The sequence below is a fragment of the Chiloscyllium plagiosum genome, unplaced genomic scaffold, assembly GCF_037043375.1.
Source record: "Chiloscyllium plagiosum isolate Xiang-an unplaced genomic scaffold, Cpla_swu_hap1 HiC_scaffold_11, whole genome shotgun sequence".
Taxonomy (NCBI): Eukaryota; Metazoa; Chordata; class Chondrichthyes; order Orectolobiformes; family Hemiscylliidae; genus Chiloscyllium; species Chiloscyllium plagiosum.
In genome coordinates this window covers 80,642,156-80,654,551 of record NW_028270149.1, presented here as the reverse complement: position 1 = coordinate 80,654,551, position 12,396 = coordinate 80,642,156, and the positions used below count along the sequence as shown (strand labels likewise).

Genomic DNA, 12,396 nt, shown 5'->3' with positions numbered 1-12,396 from the left:
ATCTATTTCTTCTCCCTGTTTGGTAAACCTCTTTTCTTCTTCTACTTTCTGATTCACAGGATAGAACATGAACCAGACACGAGTTGTGTTGGACGATGGCAGCAGGACAGAATAGGAGATTCAGAAAATACAAAGGTACTAAAGGAAGTGCCAAGACATTGAGATGCAGCAGTGTTTTGAATGAAACTGAAATGTTTGTATTTGGAAAAGATTGGAAAAGACAGGGCATTAGTGACAAATGTGGTGTCCGAAAGAAGTAGGAAGAAGTTTTTGATAAAACCACCAGTTCAGGGCAGTGCAGGTGACTGAGGTGTCAGTGGGGGAGCACTTTGGGGCCAGCAACCATAATTCTAATTGTTTTAAAATAGTGATGGAAAAGGATAGACCAGATCTAAAAGTTGAAGTTCTAAATTGGAGAAAGGCCAATTTTGACGGTATTAGGCAAGAACTTTCAAAAGCTGATTGGAGGCAGATGTTCGCAGGTAAAGGGATGGCTGGAAAATGGGAAGCCTTCAGAAACGAGATAACAAGAATCCAGAGAAAGTATATTCCTGTCAGGGTGAAAGGGAAGGCTGGTAGGTATAGGGAATGCTGGATGACTAAAGAAATTGAGGGTTTGGTTAAGAAAAAGGAAGCATATGTCAGGTGTAGACAGGATAGATCAAGTGAATCCTTAGGAAAGTATAAAGGAAGAAGAAGGAGTATACTTAAGAGGGAAATCAGGAGGGCAAAACGGGGACATGAGATAGCTTTGGCAAATAGAATTAAGGAGAAACCAAAGGGTTTTTACAAATATATTGTGGACAAGAGGGTAACTAAGGAGAAAATAGGGCCCCTCAAATATCAGCAAGGCGGACTTTGTGTGGAGCCACAGAAAATGGGGGAGATACTAAATGAATATTTTGCATCAGTATTTACTGTGGTAAAGGATATGGAAGACATAGACCTTAGGGAAATAGATGGTGACATCATGCAAAATGTCCAGATTACAGAGGTACAGTTAGTAAGTTTGCAGATGACACCAAAATTGGAAGTGTAGTGGACAGCAAAGAGGGTTACCTCAGATTACAACAGGATCTGGACCAGATGGGCCAATGGGCTGAGAAGCTGCAGGTGGACTTTAATTCAGATAAATGCGAGGTGCTGCATTTTGGGAAAACAAATCTTAGCAGGACTTCTACACTTAATGGTAGGGTGCTAGGGAGTGTTGCTGAACAAAGAGACCTTAGAGTGCAGGTTCATAGCTATTTGAAAGTGGAGTCGCAGGTAAATTGGTTAGTGAAGAAGGCATTTGCTATGCTTTCCTTTATTGGTCAGAGTATTGAGTTCAGGAGTTGGGAGGAGAAAGTGAGGACTGCAGATGCTGGAGTACCAGAGTTAAAAAATGTGGTGCTGGAAAAACACAGCAGGCCAGGCAGCATCCGAGGATGCATGGAGTTGGGAAGTCATGTTGCGGCTGTACAGGACATTGGTTAGGCCACTGTTGGAATATTGCGTGCAATTCTGGTCTCCTTCCTATCGGAAAGATGTTGTGAAACTTGAAAGGTTTCAGCAAAGATTTACAAGGATGTTGCCAGTGTTGGAGGATTTGAGCTACAGGGAGAGGCTGAACAGGCTGGGACTGTTTTCCCTGGAGCATCACAGGCTGAGGGGCAACCTTATAGAGGTTTACAAAATTATGAGGGGCATGGATACGATAAATAGACAAAGTGTTTTTCCTGGGGTTGGACAGTCCAGAACTACAGGGCATAGGTTTAGGGTGAGAGGGGAAAGATATAAGAGACCGAAGGGGCAACTTTTTCACGCAGAGGGTGGTACATGTATGGAATGAACTACCAGAGAGAGTGTGGTGGAGGTTGGTACAATTACAACATTTAAGAGGCATTTGGATGGGTATGAGTCTGGGTGGGATACTCTTCAGAGGGTTGGTGTGGGCCTGTTGGGCCGAAGGGCCTGTTTCCACGCTGTAGGGAATCTATTCAGTATGTCCAAGAATCAACTAGGAGGCAAGTTTGGATCAAGTATTCTGTATGAGAAAGGGCTAATTAACACCCTGATAGTAAAAAAAAGTCTCTCAGGAAGACTGACTGACTGACTGTCATATGAAGTAGTTGAACAACGAAATGCTTTCACACTCAGTGATGTCAAATCTCGGGCCTTGTATCTAAATAGCGGACAGGTAGACTACGATAGACTGGGAAGCTCAATTAAAAGTTAAGATGGTAAGCAAGCAGGACCAGAATTTCAGGACAACCTGTGATGAATATAAATTAATGCAAAATCTGCACTGAATATAAATTCCTTTAAGGCAAAAACACTGCACAGAAAATTTAGTCCAACTGTGGTGAAAAAGACATATAAAGACAACATTCAATGCAAGTTAAAATCTTATAATGTTGCCCTAAAAAGGTAGTGAGCTGAGTTTGGGGTATTGTCGACTTCAGTAAAGGATAAGGAAAAATAACTGAAAATGAGAGTCAGCTAGCAAGACAGACATGAAAATAGATTTTAAATGTTTCTGTGGGGATATAAATCTGAAGCAATTAGATGAAATAAAAATGTGCCTATCGGATGCAGAGAAGTGAAACAGAGAATGTGAGGCGGGGAGAGAGGTTGGGGATAGATTCTGGTAAGACTTGACTCTGCTGGTATTCTGCAGCTTTGCTACCTAGATTAGAAAATGCCTCAGGAACTAATCGTTAAATGGTGTATGCAGAATCTTTGTTCTTCCACTGACCCAACAGGGCATGGAAGAAAATGAGGACTACAGATGCTGGAGAGTCAGAGTCAAAATGTGTGGTGCTGGAAAAGCACAACAGGTTAGGCAGCATCCGAGGAGCATGAGAGTCAATGTTTCGGACATAAGCCCCACTCCAAATGAAGGGAATTTGGCTTTTCCAACCCCATACGTTTTGACTCCAATAGGGCATAGCCAGCCAATCATGTGTTGCCCGTGACTATCATAGCTGGACAGTGCCATCACAGAGCAGTGTCCATCAGAAGGAGCAGGCCAGTCTTGTATTCAAGAGCAAAAAATGCCGTCTTCATATGAGGGGAACAAATATCAGACCAACAACACTTATACATCTCTTGTACAGCTCTCACTCTCCCCTGCTGAATTGCAGAATTTCAATTGGCAAATGATCTATTCCTGCGTCATAAAGCCCATGTGATCCTGGCAACCATATTGATGAGCAGGCAGCAAGAGGCTTGCATCTCAATGCAACTGGGCACAGACAAGTTGTGTAATACAATTCTCTGCCTGAAGACTGCTGTCAGAACATTATTAGTCAGCAATTTTAACATAATGAAGTTAATGGAAAAGTTGAAATTCAGTTCAGAATTCAGACAATTTACAATTGCCTGTTCTGATATAATGTATATTTATAGTGCAAAGTGTACTAAATTCCCTGTAACAGAAATTATTATTTTCATTAACGCTGATCCTGTATTCAAAAAAGAAGTTATCATTGATTATCCTTGGAAGTCCAGTGACTCATTCATAGTATCCTTGCTATTGACATCTATGCAAGATGTTCTGCTGTATGGCCACAAAACTATTGTCCATTTCTCTCACTCATTCAGATTGATAGAATGAGCAATCAGTGTCTTTACTTGCCCCAACAGAATTGAGCACTGTACCTTTGGGAGTCCTGCTGCATGTTTCATCTGCTCCCCACCAACTGAAGCACTCTGCCCACGGCAATGTTGATTGGAAGGATGCAAACAGATAGTACAGACTGTAGGCGAGGATGCAGGTATATGAAATGCAGTCAAATGCTGCAAATACAATGAAATTTATGCCCGCACCTTGAAATTGAACAAGAAGCATGAGATTAGATTTGAAACTGCTTTGAAATTAATTAGAGTCATTGAGGCATAGAGCCCTACAGCACAGAGACAGGACCTTTGGCCCAAACTGCTCCATGCTGACCAAAATGACCATCTACAAAATGCCCTGCTTTCACTGCAACAAACACTACATCAGACAGATGTGGGCAGGAAACTAGTCACAGGATACACGAGCACCAAGTAGCCATCAAAAGACATGACCAACTATCACTAGTATCCTTACAAACAGATGAAAAGGGACACCAGTTCAACCGGGACAATGCATCCATCCTGGGACAGGCTAAACAAAGACATCCATGGGAATTCCGAGAGGCCTGGCATTCAAACCGAAACTCCATCAGCAAATACATCAATTTGACCCCATTTACCAAGCACTTGGCCCATATCCTTCTCATCCTTTCCTATCCATGTATTTGTCCAAATACCTTTTAAGTATTGTTAATATATCCACTTCCACTGGCAGACCATTCCATATGCATACCACCCTCTGTATAAAAAAGTCGCTCCAGTTTTATTCCCTTTTATTCTTTCCCCTCTAACCTTAAACTGATGCACTTTGGTCCTCGATTCCCCAACCCTGGGGAAAAGACTGAGTGCATTCACCCTATCGAGGTCTCCCACCATCTTATACACCTCTATAAGATCTTCCCTCAGTCTCCTACACTCTAAAGAAAAAGTCCTAGCTTGTCCAACCTCTCCCTATAACTCAGACCATCGAGTCCAAGCAACATCCTTGTAAATTCCTAAAGCACTCTTTCCAGTTTAATAACATCTTTCCAAGAACAAGGTGACCAAGACTGAACACAAAGCTCCAAGCATGGCTTCACCAATGCCCTGCATATCTACAATATAACTTCCCAATTTCTATACTCAATGCCCTGACTGATGAAGGCCAGTGTGCCAAAAGCTTTTTTCACTGCCCTATCTACCTGTGACTCCACTTTCCGTGAACTGTGAACCTCTGAACTCCAAGATCCCTCTGTTCCACTACACTCCTTACGGACTTAGCATTCACCATGAAACTCCTACTTTAATTTGACTTTCCAAAATGCATGACCTCATTTATCTATATTCAACTCCACCTGCCATTTCTTGCCCCCACTTGTCCAGCTGATCAAAGTCCTGCTGAAATTTATGATAACATTCCTCACTGTCCATTATACCACCTATTTTAGTGTCATGGGCAAAGTTACTAATCAAGCTTTGTACATTCTCGTCCAAATCATTGATATAGATAACAAACAGCACCAACCTCTGAAGCACTGCACTAGTCATAGGCCTCCAGTCCGACAGGCATACTCCCACTATTACCCCCTGCTTCCTACCAACAAACCAATTGTGTATCCAATTTGCGAACTCCCACCGGATTACATGCAATCTAACCTTCCAGAGCAGCCTATCATGTGGAAGCTTATCAAAGGCCTTACTGAAGTCCATATCGACTATGTCTACCGCCCTGCCCACATCAACCTTCCTGGTCACTTCATCAAAGAGTGCTAACAAATTTGTGATGCATGATCTGACAATGCCATGCTGACTATTCCTAAACAAACCCGGTCTTTCCAAATGCATGTACACCTTATCCCTTAGAATGTTCTCTCGCAACTTACCTACCACACATATTAGGCTTACTGGTGTATAGTTCCCAGGCTTTTCTTAACATCCCTTCTTGAACAAGGGCGCTTCATTCCTTCACATAGAATTAGCCGGTAGACAAGTCAACTTTGGAGCAGGAAAATCGACGTTTTGGGCAAAAGCCCTTCATCAGGACTGAAGGCAGGGAGACTGCAGGGTGGAGAGATAAATGAGAGGGGGGTGGGGCTGGGGAGAAGGCAGCAAAGAGTACCTGGGGGTTGCAGTGAGAGAGAGACTCACTGAGATTCTTGTCAAGAGAGGAGGGGAACTTCTTCAAGGTAGGCATCCTTGCAAGATGATTCGCAGTAAGGTTAAAATCAACTATGCAAAAGTGAGGACTGCACACAGAGTCATTGAGATGTCCAGCATGGAAACAGACCCTTCGGTCCCAGATATCCCAACCCAATCTAGTCCCACCTGTCAGCACCTGGCCCATATCCCTCCAAACCCTTCTTATTCATATACCCATCCAAATGCCTCTTAAATGTTGCAATTGTACCAGCCTCCACCACTCCCTCTGGCAGCTCATTCCATACATGTATCACCCTTGTGAAAAAGATGCCCCATACCTTAGGTCTCTTTTATATATCTTTCCCCTCTCACCCTAAACCTATGCCCTCTAATTCTGGACTCCCCGAACCCAGGGAAAAGACTTTGCCTATTTATCCTATCATGCCCCTGATGATTTTGTAAACCTCTATAAGGTTGCCCCTCAGCTTTCAACGCTCCAGGGAAAACAGTCCCAGCCTGTTCAGCCTCTCCCTATAGCTCAAATCCTCCAACCCTGGCAACATCCTTGTAAATCTTTTCTGAACCCTTTCAACTTTCACAACATCTTTCCGATAGGAAGGAGACCAGAATTGCATGCAATATTCCAACAGTGGCCTAACCAATGTCCTGTACAGCCGCAACATGACTTCCCAACTCCTGTTCTTAATACTCTGACCAATAAAAGAAAGCATGCCAAACTTCACTATCCTATCTACTTGCGACTCCACTTTCAAGGAGTTATGAACCTGCACTCCAAGGTTTCTTTGTTCAGCAACACTCCCTAGGAACTTACCATTAAATGTATAAGTTTGCTCAGATTTGCTTTCCCAAAATGCAGCACCTCGCATTTATCTGAATTAAACTCCATCTGCCACTTCTCGGCCCATTGGCCAATTTGGTCAAGATCCTGTTGTAATCTGAGGTATCCATCTTTGCTGTCCACTACACCTCCAATTTTGGTGTCATCTGCAAACTTACTAACTATATCTCTTATGCTCGCATCCAAATCATTTATGTAAATGACAAAAAGTAGAGGATCCAGCACCGATCCTTATGGCACTCCACTAGTCACAGGCCTCCAGTCTGAAAAACAACCCTCCACCACCACCTTCTGTCTTCTACCTTTGAGCCAGTTCTGTATCCAAATGGTTAGTTTTCCCTGTATTCCATGAGATCTAACCTTGCTAATCAGGCTCCCATGGTGAACCTTGTCGAACGCCTTACTGAAGTCCATATAGATCACATCTAGCACTCTGCCCTCATCAATTCTCTTTGTTACTTCTCCAAAAACTCAATCAAGTTTGTAAGACAAGATTTCTCACACATAAAGCCATGTTGACTATCCCTAATCAGTCCTTGCCTTTCCAAATACATGTACATCCTGTAAAGCCCGGTGATATTGCTGCTGAAGTGTTAATCCAGAGACCAAGATAATGAAACTAAACGAGTGAGAAACATAAAAGCAGACTGTAAAAGTTCTTATATACGTGTAAAAAGGAAAAGAGTAGCAAAAGCAAATGTGAATCCATTAGAAACAGACACAATTTCAGCCCACTTCAAAAATAATGATTGGATTTGGAAGAGTCCAATGGATGTAGGAAAGGAAAATCATTTGTGACAAATGTGTGGAAATTTAAGGATCTAAATAATATATTAAGAAAGAACAAGTTGATATTGTTGGTTTAGGTTTTCAGAATGTTTTCAAAAAGGTTCCACACTGCAGGGTCGTGTAAAACATTAGAGCTCATGGGAGTTGGGGGAGGGATATATTAGAATGGATTGAGAACTGATTAATGGACATGAAAGAGTGTAAGAACAACTGATTCAATTTTAAATTGGTAAGCTTCAACTAGTGTGGTTCCACAGGGGTCAGTGTTTAGGCCCCAGCTATTCATAATCTATTGGAATGATTTGAAGTAAAACAAAATACTGCAGATGCTGGGAATCTGAAACAAACAGACAGAACACTCTAGAAACTCAGCAGACCTGACAGAATCCATGCAAAATGAAAGAGTTAACATTTTGAATTCAATGATTCTTCTTCAGTCAGGGTTAAATATCATATTTCCAAATTTGCAGGTGTGGTTTAGAAGCATGAAAGGTGATCTAATGCCATCATAAAAAGTTCTTGCAGAGACTGCCATGGTAGATGCAGGAAGGAGTTTTCTGATATTAGAATAAAAGGTGGGTCATTTTGGATTGTGATGTTTTGGAATTTCATCAATCAATCAATCGAAATAGGGGCGGTGAATATTTAGAAATCTTTGCCCCAAATGACAACGTAAACACAATAGTTGAGCTTGCCTAAGGCTGAAACTGATTGATGTCAATATATCAAGGGACATGGAATTATTGCAGGAAACTGTTCTTGTACTTAAATCTCATTGCAAGGCTATCTGTTTGAAAATAGTACACAAACATTCTTACATTATGAACGTGGAGCAGCAAACAAAGGTCTTTCACCAGTTTGGATAACAAGGGGGTTTCCCTGATCCATTAAAATCTCAAGATAATTATACTGGAAAGTGTCTTCACTAATTCACTCACTCAAGTTTCAGAGGTTATTGCAGATGCCAGCAGTATCACCCATAATATCATGTTTATAAATAGGTTTTGTCAAATTCAGGAGTCAACAATCTGATCTCTCTAGCAGTTCCACTCGGTCTAATTCAATGAAAGACATCAAGTCATACAGTATTACAGCATAGGAAGATGCTCTTCAACCTATTGTATCTGTACCAGTTATCAAGAACTGATCTACTCTAATCCCATTTCCCAGCACTTAGCCTTCTATTCTTTGGTGTTTCAAGTGATCATCGATATAGTTTTTAAATGTTGTATCAGTTCCTGTCGCTACCACCGTTTCAGAAAATGAATTTGAAACAGTGAAAGGGTATATTCCACTCTCTGTTTTGATTGCAAACAATATCTCTTGAAGGGGACCTGACACCAACATCTGGTGAAGGAAATATAGCAAGTATATTCATGAGTATAAAACACAATTGCTGAAAATGTGTTGCTGGAAAAGAGCAGCAGGTCAGGCAGCATCTAAGGAGCAGGAGAATCGACGTTTCGGGCATGAGCCCTTCTTCAGGAAAACACAATTGCTCATTTAAACTCTCGCCAAATCAAGATTGTTCAGTGAACACTAACCCTGTAACATGGGCACAGCTTTCCACACTGCATCTGGTCCAAGGCTGGCAAACTGCCCAAAGGAAGTTTCTAAGAAAAACATTGGCATCCCAGCGACTGCCAGCATCAGAATGTAGGGTATAAGGAAAGCACCTGCAAAATATAGAAAAAGGGTAAGTAAAATATTAATGTCACCAGGTTTCACAACTAATAGTTCATTTCGTATTAACACAGGAATGAAATGTTGTTGACAGAAGAGTGTGGCTGCTGATTGTAGATTGTACGCAGGATCTGAATACAAAAAAGTTACAATCAACATTCAGGGATCTACAAACAGTGTTGCTCCTAAAACCTGAGGTCAGCCACACCAGCTGATTTCTCCAGCATTCTCTATTTGTTTCACACTGCCAACATGCGCAGTATTTTGCTTTTATTTACCTTCGCTAATTGTATTTGGCAGCTTCAAACTGACTGTCAGAAGGAAAATGTGCCAATCCAACAGTCAAGAGGTTGGGAAGGGCCTCATTATTGGGTTGGAGCTTGGAGTGAAAGTACAACCAGTGCTGCCCAATAATACTTCTTACATTGATTCCATTTCCCTCAAGAGAGCTGTTTCTGTCATGCTTATGGACCAGGGAAAAGAATCGTGAATGTAGCAAAACAGTGTGACACCATAAGACAAGGCTACCTGTAAGGAGGGTAATCTTTGCAGGACTGTCAGAGAGATTCTCCAAGTTTGGGGTGATACACCACATTCTCCATTTCATCCAGGCCTTTGGAGAGCCACAATGTTACCTCTGGGAGAAAGTGAGGACTGCAGATGCTGGAGATCAGAGCTTAAAAATGTATTTCTGGAAAAGTGAAGCAGGTCAGGCAGCATCAAAGGAGTAGGAGAATCAACGTTTTGGGCATAAGCCCTTCTTCAGGAATGTTACCTCTGTATACCATTTCCAGTCTTGGAAAGAGAAACGGACAGAAACTGGAAAGAGGAGATAGGGACGAGGTGACATTGACCTCATCTACATGGATACAGTGAGATTGTGAGGCTATTCTTCAATGAACACAGATTTCCCCACCTTAACACACATCAATCATTCACCAGTATCACACTCATTTCAAACTCTTCCACCAGGAAGTCCCTGCACCAAATTAATCAATGAATAAAAACCACCAACCAAACACTTTCAAAAGCATGCTTTACACCACTGAACTCTTCACCCTCTTGTGCAAGCCTTTACTGCCTAGCTTTCAGATATTGCCTCCCAGCCTAACGTTACATTCCTGCACAAGTGACGAAAGCTTGACTGGTGCAAACTGCTGAGTCTCACAAGAAGAAACTACAGATGGCCATGCATGGTATCTTCAAACGTCTACACGATTTGAGGGTCTGACTTCAGACTGAAGTGGTACAATGGCTCGGTGGTTAGCGTAGAGTCATTGAGTCATACAGTTTAGAAATAGATGCTGCAGTCCAACTCGTCTATGCTGACCAGACATCCCAATCTGATCTAGTCCCATTAACCAGCAGGCCCATATCCCTCTAAACCCTTCCTCTTCATGGATCTGATATACAAGTTGCCTTTCAAATGTTGTAATTGTATCAGCCTCCACCACTTCCTCTGGCAGCTCATTCCATACACACACCATCCTGTGTGTGAAAACATTGCCCCTTGATTCCCTGTTAAATTTTTCCCCACTACCTTTAAACCTATGACCTTTAGTTATAGACATCCCCATCCTTCGAAAATGGCCTCAGTCTCCTTTACATTGCTCTCTCAGTGCATACTCACTGACGTCAGTACTGACAGATAGGGTACTACTCCTGTGTAGCTTATATTGTTTTCTCAGCTCACAAGCCTCCATGGGTTGCATTGCTTGTTAGTGTAGAGAAGGGAGGTGGGCATCTTGTCACAGTAGGGAGTACTGCACAGCCAAAAGGATGCAAATGTGCCACAGTATGCTATGTAATGTTCTATATACACCCTATCCATGCTCCTCATGATTTTAGAAACCATTCTAAGGTCACCACACAGCTCCTATAATCTAGGGAAAAATGCCCCAGCCTATTCATGATTTGGAGGAGCCGGTGTTGGACCTGGGTAGACAAAGTTAAAAGTCACACAACACCAGGTCATAGTCCAACAGGTTTATTTGGAATCACTACCTTTCACAGTGCTGCTTCTTCATCAGATGGCTGTGAAACTGGACCAAGAGACACAGAATTTCTAGCAAAAGATTACAGTGATACAATGATGATATATTGAACAAACCTAGATTGTTAAGTTTTTCATCTTTTAGAATGGGTTTGCTGGTTTTGGTTCTTTAATATGTAAATCCCAGAACTTCTTTTCAGTCACATTTTCCAGATGACTTAAGGTTTTATAACAAAAGGTGACATCTCAGTTCAGACAATGCCTTAAAAGGTCTGTATACCAGTCTTGAGTCAGACTGGCTCTATTTCCAAAGTGGAATTTTTTCAAACATTACATGGATTGACTGCCTGCATTGACTGCCAGAGTGTCGACACAGATACCACCATTACACAAGGGGACACCACCCACCATGTACACGTCAGGCACTCATGTAACTCAGCCTACATTGTCTATCTTAAATGTTGCAGGCAAGGATGCCCCAAGGCATGGTAGATTGGCAAGGTAAAGCCGACACTACGACAATGGACGAATGGACACCGCACAACAATCACCAGGCAGGGGCATTCCCTCCAAGTCAGGGAACACTTCAGTGGTCAGGGACATACGGCCTCAGACCTTCGGGTGACCATCCTCTAAGATGGACTTCGGGACAGGCAACAATGCAAAGTGGTTGAGCAGAGGCTCATAGCCAAGGTCGGTACCCATGAGGATGACCTCAACAGGGACCTTGGGTTCATGTCACACTACAGGTGACCCCACTGCACTATACATTCTCTCTCTCACGCACACACACACTCGTATATACACTCACACTTACACAGACCACCTCTCATACACAAGCTCTCTCTCATACACACAGGCATACATCCCCCCACACTCATACCCACACACGCTACTTCTCACAGGCTTATACCCCATCACACTCACACATTACCAAGTTTACACACACGCAAACACACACCCTTCTCATGTGCACTCACACACACGCGCACACACACACACACACTCTCTCTCCTGTATGCGCACACATATAAGTTATTGGGTTGAATTTGAATTTGCAGAATTATATTTGCAGACACATTCTATTTTGCTCAAAAATGCAGAACTGGCAAGCAGTCATTGCAGGCAGTCAATCCGTGTATTTTTTTTAAATTTCATTTTGGAAATAGAACCAGTCTGAGCCAAGATTGGGATACAGACCAACTCACACCTTTTAAGCAATACCTGAGCTGAGATGTCACCTTTTGTTATAAAAGCTCGTTATTTGAAGAATGTGACTTAAAAGAAGTTCTGGGATTTGCATAATAAAGAACTGAAAACTGCAAACCCATTCTAAAAGATGAAAGACTCAATC

The 12,396-nt window shown here is 42.2% G+C and overlaps 1 protein-coding gene across 4 annotated transcripts in view; it reads right to left on the bottom strand.

Moving 5' to 3' along the window:
* Nucleotides 1-12,396, bottom strand: part of LOC148148847 (sodium- and chloride-dependent neutral and basic amino acid transporter B(0+)-like) — a 96,281-nt gene that overhangs the window by 53,037 nt on the left and 30,848 nt on the right. For all 4 annotated transcript variants that reach the window (XM_087992207.1, XM_087992210.1, XM_087992211.1 and 1 more), the window contains 2 exons: nt 8,911-9,042; nt 3,643-3,810 (listed from right to left, as the gene is read on the bottom strand). In XM_087992207.1, the coding sequence (XP_087848333.1) occupies nt 3,643-3,810; nt 8,911-9,042 (300 nt within the window). The remainder of the gene's footprint in view (nt 1-3,642; nt 3,811-8,910; nt 9,043-12,396) is intronic.